General features: G+C 36.6%; 1 protein-coding gene across 1 annotated transcript; it reads left to right on the forward strand.

Moving 5' to 3' along the window:
* The first annotated feature begins 1,623 nt into the window (after window positions 1-1,623).
* LOC149831245 (BTB/POZ and MATH domain-containing protein 1-like) lies at window positions 1,624-16,242 on the forward strand. Its single transcript, XM_090012964.1, has 5 exons — window positions 1,624-2,039; window positions 4,521-4,869; window positions 5,578-5,851; window positions 6,079-6,210; window positions 16,111-16,242. Exons 1-4 carry the CDS (start codon window positions 1,624-1,626, stop codon window positions 6,159-6,161), a joined length of 1,122 nt encoding a protein of 373 aa, XP_089869090.1. The 3' UTR covers window positions 6,162-6,210; window positions 16,111-16,242.
* Window positions 16,243-17,414: the final 1,172 nt, after the last annotated feature.

Below are 17,414 nucleotides of genomic sequence, written 5' to 3' on the forward strand. Positions count from 1 at the left end.
AAGCATTAACGATAAAATCGTGATATGCTGAAAATATCGCTTTCTACTTGTTATGTAGCAGAAAATTGCTGTGTCCTATATGGAATTAAACTTTTTAGATATCAGAGTTAATTAAAATGCATTAACTGAAACATCGTTGATCTAAAGTCAAACTGGCAGAGATAATGAATCAATTGGACTATTGACTATTTAATTCATGTCAACCAAATTTTGACCAATGAGAGGCTTCAAGTGTTTATTTTCTTTCCAATCGGGTCAGGTGTCCGATCAACCTGAATCCATTTAATTATTTAAAAACAAAAACGTCAAAATATACACTTTTAACCGACATTGATCCGGTTCGATTGTTCTAATCGGATTGTGGGTTGGACTGGAATATCCTTTTTGGCAAACGGATCCAGATTCATTTAAAAGACTTCCACGTTTAACTCTGAATTCCAAAATGAAATGGGAGAGGCAGAGCAGAGGCTGTCGCGTTTCTCTTCCACCTCTCCTTCTTTTGTTTTGGCAGACAGGAGGGCCTCCCGACACCTCTGTTATTTTTGGCAGGACAGTAAGAGCTGCGTCGCTCTTCCTCTTCCTATGCTCCCTTGCTCTTGAGCCAGGGATCGACTCTCACTTCTCTCTCAGCTTATTTGTCATGAAAAAAAAAGAAAAAAAAAATGGGTTTGGATGCATAGATTATATTATCATGAATATGTTATTTCTGTGCTAGGTTTTAACGAGTGTTCCTTTTTTGTGATATTTTAAGTGATATATAACTGCACAATAAATGCGGGATGCTGAGGTGGCATTGAGAGCCAATCATTTTTTTATCGAGTATATATTATTAAACACATTATAATTTATTGGGTTGCAATATTTTGAATGCAAATGTTTATTCACATTAAATTCAATATAATTGTTTATTATGCAAAATGTAATCTGAGGTTTTAAAACAAAGTTAAAACTGTTTTCGGTAATGATCTTAATAATTTTTTTTTTTTAAATTTTCACGTGTTCTGTAGGTTAAAATCTGTAGGTTAAAAATCTTGACAAGTGACATAAGTTTTTGGCTTATGAAAGGCTTATCCAAGTTTATGGAAGGCTTGAATAAGATAGAGGCTAAGGGAATTAGAAAGATGACTTGGTTCAAAGAATCTAGAAGATAGAATCTAAAGCTAGATCTTCCATTTAAAAAAAAAAAAAATAGTCTATGAAAATCTAGGATTTTGGCAAGTCACGGGGCCCACAAAATCCTTCACTAATGGTCAATTTGGTTATGGCCAACAGAAATATTAGTTAAACAAGAATTATCAAAATAAAAATGTGCAATGAAAATATTCAAAATTTAAAGGTTGTGTTTTTTTCTTTAAATTGTGATATGTTCTGGAAAATGTCGCAATCTTTCAGGATAATAACGCCTCTTTTTTTTTTTTTTTAGGATAATAATCGCTGTTGAAAGCATTAACGATAAAATCGTGATATGCTGAAAATATCGCTTTCTGCTTGTTATGTAGCAGAAAATTGGTGTGTCCAATATTATAAACGGCGAAACCACTTGTATTAAAGGACCAGAAGAGGCAACCAAGTGCCCACAAAGCATTAATAAGCCCCCACCTCTTAACTTGGGCAGCTTTCGATATGGTCATTTGCGAAAACTTCAAGGACTCCTCACCTACAGTCACCACCTCCACCTCCACCTCCACCTCCACTTCCACCTCTACCGCTACCGCCCTCACCGCCCATGGGTTCCACCATTTCAAGATCAAGGACTACTCCCTCTGCAAGTTCTTGGGCGAAGGCAATTACTTAGCCTCAGATGCGTTCATGGTCGGCGGGTATTTGTGGGAGGTCCGCTTCTATCCGTTCGGGTTATCCCGCCAGTATAATTCAGAAGGCTTATATCTCTACGTCGCCCTCGCTAGCGAGGGAACCAACGTTAAGGCTGTCTACGGATTTAGCCTCATGGATCAGAGCGGGAAACATGAGCACATGGTCCACGGCAAGCTCGTTAGTAGCTTCGGGGAATACACCTTCAAATATCGGGGAGACATGTCGTATGGCTCATTGGCTCTTTAATCTGTTTCGGTTTCTTGCTTATCTGCAAATTCTGAATGTGTTTCTTGACGATAGATGTCATGAAAGATCTCCTATTAGTTTAATTTTTAGTGCTATTATATTTGATTTTTTTTTTTATTCTTTTGTTTGGGTGGGGTAGGGGGTTGTGAATACTATTCATAACGATTTGGGGAGGAGCATCTCTTTCCTTGGTGTCTTATTTTTCTGAAAATAGATGGTATAAACCGTTGAAAATTCGGAACTCTTGAAATCTTTCTAAATCTATTCTCCTAGGGTCCGTTTGGATGACACCCAAAACCAGGCGTTTAACTCTGGTTTTCGCTGAAAACCCAGTTTTGAAATCAAAACAAGGTTTGGGCACTGTTTGAATGCCAAAATACGGGGGGTCGACAAACCATGTTTTCAAAGAAAACGTGTTTTGTGAAAAATCTACTCGAAGCAGATCCAGTTTATCCGGGGGCCGGGAGGGGGGCGCTGCCCTCTCCCTACCCTTTCTGGACAGTAGATGGCCGGAGAATCCCAATTGATTGCTTCTTTTTTTAAATGTTTGTCCATTTTAAGGGCCACCCGCGGCCAGATAACTCAGATGATGTAATGTCAATCATGTTTAGTCGTTGGCTGGCTGAAAACAGCTTCACTCTGATTCTTTTTAATTTTTCTCTTCTGACAAAATCTTGGAAAAACTAAATTCTTGGTGAATCTACCACCTGATTTTAGTCAAAACATGGTTTCTTAAAAATCAGGTTTTGCCCCTTCATCCAAACTGGGATGTATCACACAGGGTCGAGAGTACCACAAAGTAACTCAACTTATTTTCCATAAGAGTGAGCACAAGAACTTTGTGAAACTCAACAATGCTCTCCCTTTTGATTTGTTAATAATTTCCATTTAATGCAAACCTAAGTCTCTCCAATAGTGTCTTTGATGTCATCTTAATATTGATAGGGTTATGAAGGAGAAAGCATGAGTAACAATGTCTATTTGGGTTTCCTCCAAAAGTATAATCTCCTAAAAAAAGGCCTATTTGGTGCTATGTTGTGTATTATCATTCAGTGAAATAAATTATACTTATTTCACATGACAGGAATGAGACAAAGATAAAAATACCCATACTGGCTCAATTTACACGTGAGTCCTGTCACATGGTTTTGGCGCAAGTTTTATCCAGGATACGGGGTTTGAAATAGATGAAGTATAGTTTGCTACATTGATTAGTCTTTGTTATGCATGCAACATGTTAACATGTTGTGGGAAATATTAAAAGCTAGATATGTATTATGAAAATGGAAAATGTGATGTTGTACTTGATAACCTTGTCATTCTGCATTTCATATATCACACGTTGCATAGCGAAATTTAAAAGACATAGATAAGCATTCCTTCTATGCCTGTCGCTGATCAAACAGCCTAATTAGATGTTTCACATAAAAACATGGACTGCTATTTAATAAACTTGTGGTAGAGAGACAATGCAAACTAGGGACAGTGGAATATGAGAACTACTGTGCGAACTGTAATTTTATGGATTTTTTATTCTTCTCTGTTAAATCTAACTGTAAAAATGTGATCAACATACTTGGCTTTATAATGATCAGCTCTTGAATCATCAGATTATTATGCATGAACGAGACTTTTAAGGCTTTAAAATCAATAGCTCATAATCTTCATAAATATTCAAGCATTCAAAAATCACATTTTTTTATCAAAAATAACAATCCAATAGTTGATTCCTAGCAAATTTACCATGCCCAACACATCTGCACGGTTGGGTTTACAAAAAAAAGGTGTTGAAAATGCCCATATTTCTAGTTCTTGTATTTCAGTTATCATATTTTAGTGTATATGTTCGGAGTAGATGTAAACCTAGGGTTGATGTTCTGTATTCCAGGGTGAACACTTGCTGCGCACAAATCGATATAAAGAGAACTGTGCCCACTGTTTTCCTAATTGGGGGCCACTCACGTTGGGCAGAACACTTATATAAGTGTTCTTCCCAGAACACTAGATTTTCTTCCCTCCTATATTATCGAGAACTGTGCCCACTGTTTTCCTAATGAGTTTGTAATTGCAAGCCACATTTGGAGAGCACCAATTGGATCAATTTATTGACTGCCTTACTTTGACCATTGAACATGATCTCATCTAAATGCTTGTTTGAAGCTGGTCTTTATATTTATGACTAAATAGTGTCTCTTATCGATTTGAGATTTATTTCCCTTTAATTTTTTGTTATATTTCTTATATTTTGTTTTTTTATTGCCATTTTTTCTTTTTTTCTGGTAATAACAGTGTCTATTGTTTGTTGGCAAGTTGTTGTTACTGGTGTCTCGGAAATTCCTAATCACTTGCTTGTAATATACGTGAAAAAAACTCACGTATTTTTTTGTAAACAACCAATCATGATGAGTATTCTTGTTAATACAGGGGTTATGCTCTTTTATTGAAGCTTGTTAATACAGGGGTTATTCTCTTTTATTGAAGAAATCTACTTCAGAAATGTCAAACTACCTAAAAGATGATTCACTTGCAATTTGCTGTAGTATTTGCTTTCTCCAATCACACACAGCAGAATCGAAGTTTTGTACCATTTCAGTACCACCTTCTAACATAGGTCAACATTTGGGACAACTCATAGAGAGTGGAAAAGGTGCAGATGTAAGGTTTGTGGTTGAGGGACAGACATTTGCTGCGCACAAGTCTATACTTGCTGCACATTCACCTGTATTTCAAGCTCAGTTTTTTGGACCAATGAAAGATCATGATACAAGTAATATACAGGTTGAAGACATGCAAGCTTCAATTTTCAAGGTTTGTCTATTGTCCTTTTGGAATCATATTTTTTTTGCTTTTACTAGACAGGCAGCCACAAATATGGCAAATATTCTGAAAATAGCTGAATAATTATAAGTAACTCTGGGTAGCCACTATTAAAGGGAAATTATTGGCCGTAATATACGCTGCATTTTCTTTTAAGTATAAACTTTATTTTGAAAATCTTATTTTATTTGTTGTTAATTATATATTTTCTTAATTCTTGTTTATTTGTTGTTCATAAATTTTCTATTTTTTTCTTTATATTTTCATCAAACTATATTGTTAAAGCATATTATTTTTTATTCGTTTGCTTTTAAAATATTTTTAAAACATTTGTGGATTTTCCATGCCAAACCACCAATTTAAAAAAACCTTAAATGAAACACGTCATCGAGATATATATCAAGAGATGACAATATCATCTACATATAACTGGGTATTGGATTGAGTTATTCATGAAAAGCTGTTCAAGTTCTTCTCTTTGATTGGCTAGAATGGTAATTCTTCTCTGTAGAGAAGGGCTTGCAACCCTTTCGGAAATTGTCATGAGATAATTTAAGAAATCGTATTCATGTTTACATTTGAAGAGGTTGATATGTAGTACCTTTATTAAGTATGACGTGTAGATATATAAATCTTGGAGTATTCAAAACTGTAGTGATATAAGTTCTTTTTCTTTTTTCCTTTTGGTTTATTTTGCAGGCTTTACTCCACTTCATATACTGGGATTCGCTTCCTGATATGCAAGAGCCTGTGGCTGAAGAGTCAAATTGTGCTTCGCCTTTATTTACACATCTGCTTGTGGCTGCTGACCGCTATGACATAGAGAGGCTAAGGCTGCTTTGTGGAGCTAAGCTCTGTGAGGAGCTCAGCATGAACACGGTTGCCACAACTTTATCCCTAGCGGAGCAGCACCACTGTGTTCAGCTTAAAACAGCTTGTTTCAAATTTATTAAGATATCAGCAAGTCTGAGAGGTAACTAGACTCCTGACTCATTTTCTCTGAGTTTGATTTTGTGCTCGTTGAACAGTCTGGCGCGAGGTCTCACAATTGGTTTGCAATGGAAATGTTGTGAATCAGTTTATTTCGCGAGTTTAGGTTACTTCGCTGAATCAGTAGGTGAAGGATTCACCATCTATTTTTTTTTTTTTTTTAAATGAGATGTGGACATGCTATTAACATGGTTTGTCATAATGTTGCAGCGTTTATGCAAACTGAATGTTATGAGTATCTGAGGAAGAATTGCCCATCTGTTTTGATCGAACTGTTTGAGCATGCTACCTAAGTGAGGATTCGAATGAAGCCCTGGATAGGAACGATAGCAATCGAAGAAGGTGTAGTAACGCACACTGTCTGCAAAACTGTTTATTTGCTTGATATTGCTTTATTTTTTCTATGCTTTTTTTGTTTGTTTTTCAGTTGAGGATATTCTGGTTTTGTGGTTGGGTTTTGGCGTCAGATATCCGAGTTTTTTATCAACTCCTTTCATTCTAGGTACATCATCAAAAAGCTAATGTTTTTACTTATTTAATTGAATGTACTCATCATTTTGCATTCTGTCAAGTCATCCATGTTATTACGAGTCATTTTTAAAAACTGTGGCAGAACATTTGCGGAAACGATAACGTGGAAATCAAAATCCTTAACGAAACCAAAATCCTTAGGGTGCATTCACTTTCCTAGACAAATTTTCCATAGATGTATGACACCATTTGAGTGACGAAAAAATCCTGAATAAATAGTTGGACCTCTAAGTGGTCCGACTATTTATTGCCATATTTATACCATTTTTAGGACGAAGTGTCCCAAAAAGTAACTAAGGATGCAAGCAGGGAATGTAGTAGGAGCTTCTGCCTGTGGATATGCAAGAAATTCCACCAAAAAGGTTTCGAAAATATAAACAGAGTTTTGAAAATAGATTTTTGGAAAACATGAATACTCAGCCTGCAAGTTAATCGCCTTTCCAAGTGGTGAGGGATCATCTCGAACATGATTGTAGCTTATCAGATTAGATCTTCACGTATTGAAGATGCGTGTACCTCTCGCGATCTCCTGAAAATAGAAAGCGAGCCTAGGACACCACCAAGGCTAAAAAAAAATGAGAAAAAACAAAACAAGTATGTATCATGCTAGACAAAGCTAATCTAAGACAAATAAAATAAAATAAATAAAAATAAAAGAAAATGATGCTCACCACCAGCTTAGGCAGCCCTTCTAGACAACTTGGTGAGCGTGATGTGACTCCGGCATAGCTTCAGCAAGACTGAGGCTTAAATGGTTTGGGTATGGTACAGTGAACTCGGTGGGACAGTGGATCTAGATCTAGGAGGGTGGCTAGAAAGCTCATCAGGGTGAGGTGTAAGGCTTGGATGATCTCTCACAACAATACTCTTATAGCTAGGCTCCAAACTCTAGACACTAATGCTGAAAAGTAAGAAAATGATCCCTATTCATAGTTTTTTATTGAATTTTAGATCCTAATTGGTATATTTTTAATCCAGATATCTCGATCAAACTGTTGTGCAGTGGCCTAATTTTGATGGTTTAAAGTGGTAGGCGATGATTGAGTAATAGATTTTTTAATGAATAAGAAATGAGGTTTTTGAAAGGCTAGTGGTGTAATACCCGCAATTTTTTTGGGATTCAAAATAAATAAAAGGGATTTTTCTAGCATTTGTTGGAATTAATTAACGATTATCGATCGAGTTAATTATTAAGTAATTATCGATAATATTATGACATTTATTTAGAAGTATTTGATAGTTTAGTTTATGAAAATTATCTGAAAATTAAATTTAGAATTTATGAGATTTCAAATGAGGTATTTAGATCTGGATCTTAGTAGAGATTTATGAAGATCAACCAACACCAACATAAATTTGAACTATCCGAATGAATTGGGTTAACCTAAATAGATTCAAGTAGAGATTAGTAATATCAGGGTTTAAACCAAACCTAGAGGTAATTTGGGTCTATTTGAAGACCAAATGGATCATACTAAGTAACATGAGAATTTTGGATCCACTTGGATACCCAAATGTAACTCATTAAGGGTTTTGGATCCATTTGAGACCCAAATAGATCTCATTAGAATAAAATATTTGTTTGAATCCACCAAAGACCCAATTGAATCTCTCCTAAGTGAATAAGATTTGGATCCATTCAGGAGCCAAATGAATCTCACTAGCTTATATATATATATAGGCAATGATACGGTGCTCCTGAAGCACCTACTCCCTTTTATTAGCCGTTGGATCTTTTGTGTTCCAACAGCTGTGATGCATGCGTAAATATGGTTGCGTTGCATTTTAAATATGCATGCAACTTACTTAAATGGTAGTTGCACGCTATGCTCAGCAAATTCCCATTAAAAGGAAAACTGAGCATTTAATATTGGGTTTACTCTCTCTCTCTCTCTTCACACATGCATGCATGGATCTCTTGCTCTCTCGTCGCCTCTATCTCACACACAAGTCCAACTACCTTTTGGTCTTCTAAAAAAACTCTTTCTTTTGTAAAGTCTCCCTCTTAGTTTTCTAAACTCTCTCTCTCTTGTCGATCTTAAAATTTCGCCCATCTGTTCTTATGTCTTTCCAAGACTTAGTTGAGAACCAATACCTGTTTTGGTGTCACTTTCTTAGCTAGAGCAGAGTGTCACCGAGGTTTTATTAATTTTTTACTGTACAAGGTCATAAAACCATACTTGATATGAAATATTACTAGATCATTGTAGAAGGATGATCAATTGGCAGATCATGTGATCATATATGCTCATCAACATGTAGAAGGATGATGCTTGGATGAAACGACTAGTCTTTGGTTTGGAGGAACATAACGCGCACTACATGAGGTAGAATTCAAAGCAACAAATAGTTCATTTTGTTCCATTTTAACCATGGCTTGTTTGACAACGTTCCTTTACACAATGCCATATAACGTGTAAAGCTATTTTTATTTTTTTCAAATTTGTTGGTCCAAGTGAACTGGTGTAGGGTGTACCCAGTTTGGCACATGCACGCAACAACAAAAAAAATATCACTAAGAGGTGCGTAGAAAAGAAACAAACTCTAAAAAAAGATAGAAAACCCCAATTTTGTGAACACTTTTTTTTCGACACAATTTTATGAACACTTTAAAATGGTTTTTTTTCCTTTACATTGATTGACAGTCATACCAATTTGGTTTCAGCACAACAGTTGTGTTTCCAGCACCAATCGGTAGAACACATGAGCCCAGTTGATGGAACCACATGTTGGACGGATGAATCATAATAGAGCACTAACCAGCCACCCAAGAATGTTCACTTGCACTCGGAGGGATGCTACATAACTCCATATTTCACAGAAAAGCTCATCCATCCCCATCTGGTTGCCAAAGGAATAAGGCTCCTCAAGGCCTTCAGAAGGCAACCCAACTGGTCATCTTACCTTTTGCACTCTCTCATCTTCACCTGCAAAACACTATTGGTCCTATTCTCTCTCTCACACATGCCATCATCCATATCATGTGTCAGAGATAGGTGACGGGAGAGATCCACATATGCATGTGAAGAGAGAGGAGAGATATCCATGCATGCATGTGTGAAGAGAGAGAGAGAGCCATTTAAGAAAGTAAACCTAATATTAAATGCTCAGTTTCTCTTTTAATGAGAATTTTATGGGCAAGCAATTAAGTAAGCTGAATGCATATTTAAAGGGCGACATAACCATATTTTTTATCCAACGGCTAATAAAAGGGAGTAGGTGTTACATCATTACTAATATATATATTAAAGTGAATTGGAATTGGTTTCAATGAGACCCAAGTGAGACTCACCAAATTCAAACCGAAATCACCCCCTAACCCAAATGAGTTGGATCCAACCCACAACTCCACCATACTCAACCCATGTACATTGGATCCCATGGAATCCAAACCAAGACCCCAAACCCCATCCAACCATATCGATTGGGGTTGGATCCAAATGGATCCAACCCAACCCCAAAAGTCACCTCAGTCGTCCGCCGCACACTCCTCACATCCCCTGCCGAACGCTATAAATTAAGGGATACCCGTTGGCCCCTTGACGGCCCTCTCTCTCTCTCTCTCTCTCTTTATATATATATATATATATATATATATATATATATATATATATATATATATATATATATATATATATATATCGCGTCTATTTAGACCCTTCACCCCTACATTTTTTTTATTTAAAACGTTACCTCTCCTCTGTTTTGCTGGACGAGTGAGGGCACAACGCCCTCCTCCTCATCCGCTGCACTCAACTGGGCACCACCCTGTGCCTCCCACTTCCATCTGCAATGACCCATAGCACCACCCTCCATCAACGATGCCGTTAACGCCTAGGCAATGGTCAGACGAACACTGTCGACAACTAACCAGTGTCTCTCCCTCTTTACGTGAGAGTCGTGGCCACCACCAATGCCCAACCACCTCCCTCTTCCTATGCTATTCAGGTGGGCGGTCGAAAGACTGTCGCTCTCCTTGGGTCTGCCGGACCACTAGGGCCGGCCATGGACCATCGTTTATTCCTCAGCCTCTAGTTCCTCCTCTTCTCTAAACCTTGCCAGAGAGAGAGAGAGAGGGCAGGCCTACTCCGCCCCTCTTTGCTCCTTCTACTTCTTTGCCCCCTACCGAATGGTAGAGGCAGTCTAGTAGGCTGTCACTCCGCAAGGAGCAGAGGCTGTCACCTTGCTCTTCCACCCATCCTATTGTTTTGGTAGATCGGAGGGCCACCTAACACCTCCCTTTGCCTCTCTGTTATTTTTTGCAATATAGGAAGAGTCGCCCGGCTCTTCTCCTCCCTATGCTCCCTTGCTCTTGAGTGAGGGGTCAACTCAACTTTTCTTTCTCTCAGCTTCTTTGCCGAGAAAAAAAAAACGAAAGGAAGGAGGAAAAGAAAGAAAAAAAAAAGAAAAAAAGAAAAAGGGAAAACAGGGGTGGCCTGCGAGCTACCACCACTGGATTGGGTGGGCCTCGCGATTGCTACCGCCTCAAAAATTGTGCATTGCCTTGGGCACTATGCACTGCATCGCTTGCCCTGCCAAATCAGGTTGGGCATGATTTACAATACGACATCCATATGTGTACTCATTTTTGTGCTAGTAGCATGAAAACTAAGGCACTTGCATATCCTTACTTGTGCAAACACATTTTTCACCGTAAACTTCAAAAAAAAAATCTTTGCAAATAATTTTGAGACTTTTTACTCATTGCAAAGGTTCATGCATTTTGAGGTAGGGTAAATTTGCACTAATTTTAATATTGGTACTATTCTAATGAAGTAAAATTGATATTTGCCTACATTAATTTATGAATAAAACATGTATATATATTTTTTCATGCATGATTTTATGAATATAGGTAAATATGTGCATGTGTTAAGAATTATCTGCTTCGTATTGTGAAATACGTATGTTTGAAATTAAATACGCATGTTCAAAATTATATATGCATGTTATGAAATATAATTGATTCGATGTATCAAATATGCATGCTTTGGTTTTTTGTGTGTATGCTTTGAGGTTCAATTTATGCACATATAAATATTATGAAAATGTGATGTATGATACACTGATAAATGATATGATATCTAATGTGATGCATGTGATGATTTATACATGAAATGATTGAATTACATATGATAGAAATGAGATGTATGCCAGTTTTTTTATATGAAATTGGTTAATTAATCGAGCTTGGACAGGTGGTGTAAAACCTGCAAAATTTTGGTAATTATCAAAATAAATGTTAAAATTCTTTAAAATGAATACGATAGTATGATATGGATTTGATCCAAATGGATCTTGAATCCGAATAAGATCAAATGAATCTGGTAATTGGATTCAGTTAGGGCGAGTAGATTCAGATCCTTGATGAATCAAAAATCCAATTTGAATTCAATTGGATCTCAATGGATCTAAATACGATCGAATCTCAATCAAGATCCAAAAATCTAGTTAGAGAGTTCAGAAGATCTAAAGTATATTTTAGACCCAACTTGAATTTGAGATTCGAATCTCAACCCGATTGCAATTGGATCTTGATAGATCCAAATATCTTGTGGAACCTTATTCAAGACCCAAAAAACGATTAATGAAATTTCGTAGGTGTGTAAGAGGAGTCGGGAGGATCCACTTGGAAACGTGGAAGCCCGTCAAAGAAGAAAAATGTCAGCAAAGACTTATATAAATTAATTTTGCCAAAACAAGTAACAAAGTAAAGTGTGGTGTAGTGGTGAGACTTCTTACCTCTTGAGGTTTGTCATAGTTCAAAACCCACTATGCGCACACATGGGGCATGAAGGAAAACTTTTCTCTTTTTACATAGAAACCGAAAATAGACCTAGACAGGGTTAAGTATAATAAATTTTGATTTATTTGCAACGAAATAGAATATAGCGTAGTGGTGGAGTTTTGCCCCTTTGAGAGTAGACTATGGTTTGAAACTCCCTGTGCACTAGGCCTTTTTCCACAAACCACATGCATTTTTATCTTTTTGAAAAAAGTAAAAAACGTGGAGGCTAAAAGAATCCCTATCTTTTAGCCCTCCTTCCACAAAAAACATGAGAGGAGTTGCTACTCCTCTCACTTTACCAAAAAAATAGAAAAATCTCACCAAAAGGGGATGGAAGGGTACCACAAAAGAAAAAAAAATGGTTAAGAAATCAAATGCTTATGTAGAGAGAAGGGCAACATAGGAAATTTGAGTTTGAGTTTAGAAAAGGGAAATCGTGTGATGGGTGGGACGATTTCCACTTTTTTCTCTTTCAAAATTTTTTAAAGACCTAACTAAGTGGAGTTAAAATAGGGGAGGAAGCCTCCTTAGCAAAATCATGAAACACGATTTGGACTCTCTCTCTTCCCTAAGCCACCATTGTTGACGTGGGGAGCTCTCTTCCTTGCCTTACGGGAAGTTCCAACCGAGAATAAGTGACGCCATCTCCACCGGCTCAATCTTCCGAATAAGGTAAGGGGTATTATTTTTATATGTGAGTGTTCAATGCCCTGTTGTATGAGTATGTTGCATCCCCCTTCCAAACACAAGCGGGAGAAACATGCCTACTAAGGTAGTCACAAGCCTTAATCATGGCCGTTGATGGTATTGGTAAAAACCTTGTTTGTGTGGATAATTTGGAACCCACCAAAAAAGAATTTTTTAACTACCGTAAATGGGCATTGGATCACATAGATAGCCTGCACTCCCTCACGAGTTGCAGCCCTAAAGTGATGAACAACTTTCAACATCAACCCCATAGCCTGCGGGTTTGACGTTGAGGGCGGTATAATCAGGCCGAATCCTCGTTGTGGTCGATCCACGTATTGTGACTTCAAGTGTGCACGTGACCTGGGACTGTCAGAGTACCTTCGTTTTTACTCTTGTTGTTCATTATGAGTCCGGCAAATTGCTCAGGTGTAAGTCTTTAAACGTTGCTGTCATAGATATAGTAAAATGGCATGTTAACAAGTTATATTTCCATGGTTTATGCAAAGATTAAATTAGTTACATACAGGTTTAGGGGTTTATAATATTAGTAATCTGGATCAAATTAGTGTCTTTTTTTTTTATAACACCTCCAGTATGACACCACAAGCAGCCTACAAACCATGTGTTATCTTTTATGATGTTGTTGCTCTGTGATTTAATACATTGGTCAAGGCATTAGCAGGGGCTGTCGTGCGGGTGATTCAAACGTGAACTCACATACACGTAGCCTAGCAATAACACACACACACACACACAAAAAAACATACGTGTGACACAGTTTGCATCTTCGGTTAGGCACTGATTCCTAACTGGGAAGGAAATGGTGGTTGGTGACAATGGTGCCCCGCTCATTGTCGGCAGTGGTTAAATCAATATATATATATATATATATATATATATATATATATATATATATATATATATATATATATATATATATATATATATGTGTGTGTGTGTGTGTTCTATATGATAAAACATTTTTGAAAAAAAAATTGGACGGTTGCACGATGGATACTTGAAATTGCAAAGGCCCAATTATATACCTATTCTTGTTCCATTCAATAGTCCTAAGAAAGAGAGAAATTTGATGGTTTGATCATCATTTTATGAAAATAATGCACATAGACACTCTTTTGCAAAGGTTGCATATTTTATCATTTGTTCCCAAAATCAAGGCTTATAACTTTCCCAAGTTATTACTTTGTTTACAAGTGAAATACACCTCATTTCTACTAGATGCAAGCTGACAGCCACGGTGTACAATTGAATATTTTGCATTCTGCTGGGCCCAATTGGATGAGTTACATTGACCCCAACCGCGGCCTGGTGTGGTCTTTATTGGCGCAGCTGTAAGGCTGTTAGAAGTCTGTCTATGCCCAGTTGTAGCTGGAGTGGATTGGCAACATAGCAATGACTTGTCACAACCAGACCTCAGTCTAAATAGAATATATATATATATATATATATGATAAAATATTTTAAGAGACAAAAGGTTCAGTACGGCCTTATAAATGATAAATGCTTGAGTTCACAAAACCTCAATTATATATGTATTCTTGTTCTATTTGTCAATCTAAAGAAAGATAGGAGTTTGGATGGTTTTGGCTATCATAGTATACACAAATACATTTTAATAATTATTCCCGAAATAAATGTTTATCTCATTACTGAGTTTATAAAATATAGAGAATGACCAAAGTGCTTGTTAATTCCTTTACAAATGAAATATGTGTTACGTCTGAGATTCACTATTATTCACACACTCAGAGTAGTTTGAAACTCATGGGTGAGAACATACATTGTTTATGGCAAAACTCCATGTAGTGCACATATTCAGATAGCACAATAATTTTGATGATGTGCTTATGAATAGAATATTTTGTGCTGATGAACGTGACAAATATATCAATCACGTATTCATGTTGCACATGGTTTTTGTGTATGGTTGACATATGAATGTTGTGGTCAATGTTCAATGCATGAACCACATGTTAAATGCATATTTGGTTATAACTGCACAATTAAGAAAAACTACAGGAGCGTGATAGTACAAGATTGAAACTGAGCATGCCAAATCCTTGTGGTGCCATATGGGCACTTATGATGCTAATTGATTTGCATATAAGTGCATCATGATTGCATATAAATATTATGACATGTCTTGTGTCGGTTGATCTATGGTTGTTCTTCAAAAATTTGCATAATAAAGGATGTTTTTCATGCCATGATCATGTGAAAGCTCAAAATCGAGCTTGCGGTCTTGCGGGACCATTGTAGTGCCATGCGAGCACTTATGAAAAGTTGTACTTGAGACATGCCTTATGAGTACATGGTTAGTGAGGTACGGAACGTACACTCGAGCTCAGAAATAAAACTTTAAAATGCTTAAATATAAGTACTCGACTCATAGTTGAGCCAAAGATCTGAGAAATCATGGTTAGTGCCTATGGGGCATTCGATGAGTAATGTGTATACACTGAGATCACCTCGAGTGTGGGTTGGGATTTTGGAAATCCTGTGTGGTGCAATGACTTGTACATAAAAATAAACGAGAATGAAAAATATGCACACATAACCTAAATGTGGGATTCTGGGTATACCTGAAAGATGGTATATGTTACCGATTTCCCGGGATATTGAGTATACCTGATAACGATATATGTTACTGGTTTCCCAGGGCTCTAGGTACACTTGAAAGAGAATGTATGTTACCGGACCCAGGGTTTACCTTGGAGAGGGTAGGTAGTACACACTTCGTGGACATTCTTGTCTTTGTGATAGCTATGCGTCTCATCCGGTCCCCAGTCCATGGAGTTAGGGGGCCAGGACTACCAATGCGTCCTAGGTGGTAGATCCAAGTCTTCTGCAATGCTTGTGTGTACCCACAGGGTAAGTGAAAGATAAATATAAAAGTTTTACTTTATTCTCGTAGTGGTTTATGAGTAAATATTGTAATCCTTGTATTAGATCTTAGAAATGGTAGAAACAAGTAATGACTATAAGAATGATCATGTATCTGATACTTTTTCCTTGTTTCATAGTAAAGTAGAAAGCATGCTTGTCTCAATAAAAAATTTTTTTTTAGCAAGTTATGATGCATGATATTTTATGAATTTAATAACTGCAAATGTTGCACATATTTGTATACAGGACACTGTGCATAACATATGGATATAATGCTTCTTACGCAGACAGGGGAGTCTGACCCTTTCTGCATTAATATTTTTCAGGTAGCGAGTAAGTGGAGCAATCACGGGTGTCACTGCGGAAGTAGCCATGGAATCTCATTCTTCAGTGATCGTGTTTAGAACTCTGATTAGTCTAATTCCTGTTGCATTTATGAGTTGTAATAAATGAACAAATTACTTTCTTTATTGAATGAAAAGTTCTTTAGTACTCTTTATTTTACCCTGTAATTTGCCCGACTATTGGACTGGTCACTTCCGCTATTTAAAAAAAAAATCAAAATTTATTTTCTGTCTAAATTGTTGGGGCGTTACAGGTGGTGTGTGACCTTGTGTATGATTATCCGAATTGATATGTGTTAATGTTCTAAAGTGGTGGTCGATAATCTTATGTTTGGTGAATTGAATGTATACATTCTTGTGCTCAAATTGGTGACCGTTGATCTTATGAGCAGTTAACTATGTCTATGCATGTATAACAATAGAATCATTGATAAACTATTCCAAAGAGAATCTCTTTGAGGGTATGCATAACCAAGATCAGGTGATCCGACTAGGTCAGTAAATCTTTGTGAAGAAGTGCATTGTCCAAGACAAAGAAACTCGTTAGGATGATAAATCCCTGTGAGAAAATGCATTGTTTAAGACCAGGTAATCCAACTAGGGCGAAAACTCTTCATGAGGGTGTACATTTTCAAGATCAAGTGATCCGAAGTTGAACTTGTGAATCTCTGAGGATGAATACTAAAAGTAAATTCTGATATACCAGACTAAGGATGTATATTTGTGATTACTCATGTTGATTATGATATACTATTTTATGTTTCATGTCCTTATAAATTATGGATCCTGATATAAGATTATGATTAAACATGTTAGTGAATGACACATCACACCTGCTTAGTCACTTTGCAAAGGAATATATTATATTTTTTTGATTGAAATATACCACATATGTGTATCATGATTGATGTATATCATGAATATTTGATTAAATAGCGTATATTATCATTAATATGTTATTTGTGCACTCACTACGTGTTCTGGTGTAGACCTACTAGGCTTTCATGAGTGATCATTTTTATGATATTTCAAGTGATGTATAACTGCATAATAAATGTAAGATGTTGAGGTGACGTTGAGAGCCAATCATTTTTTTCTTGAGCATTGAATTGTGGATACATATTATTAAACACGTTATCGTTTATTAGGTTGCAATATTTTGAATGTAAAAGGTTATCCACACTAAATTCAGTATAATTGTTACTGTGTGAAATGTAACCCGCTTGAGGTTTTGAACCAAAGTTAAAAATGTTTTAGCTAATGATCTTAATAAAAAAAAGTTTTTA

The sequence above is a fragment of the Nuphar pumila genome, chromosome 7, assembly GCF_984573655.1.
Source record: "Nuphar pumila chromosome 7, dmNupPumi1.hap1.1, whole genome shotgun sequence".
Lineage (NCBI taxonomy): Eukaryota > Viridiplantae > Streptophyta > Magnoliopsida > Nymphaeales > Nymphaeaceae > Nuphar > Nuphar pumila.

Bases quoted from the DNA above. Each gene is read 5' to 3' on its own strand.
- LOC149831245 (XM_090012964.1), top strand. From the start codon at position 1,624: ATGGTCATTTGCGAAAACTTCAAGGACTCCTCACCTACAGTCACCACC. The intron at 2,040-4,520 runs GTATGGCTCATT...TTGTTAATACAG, and splicing joins AAATATCGGGGAGACATGTC to GGGTTATTCTCTTTTATTGA. The intron at 4,870-5,577 runs GTTTGTCTATTG...TTTATTTTGCAG, and splicing joins TGCAAGCTTCAATTTTCAAG to GCTTTACTCCACTTCATATA.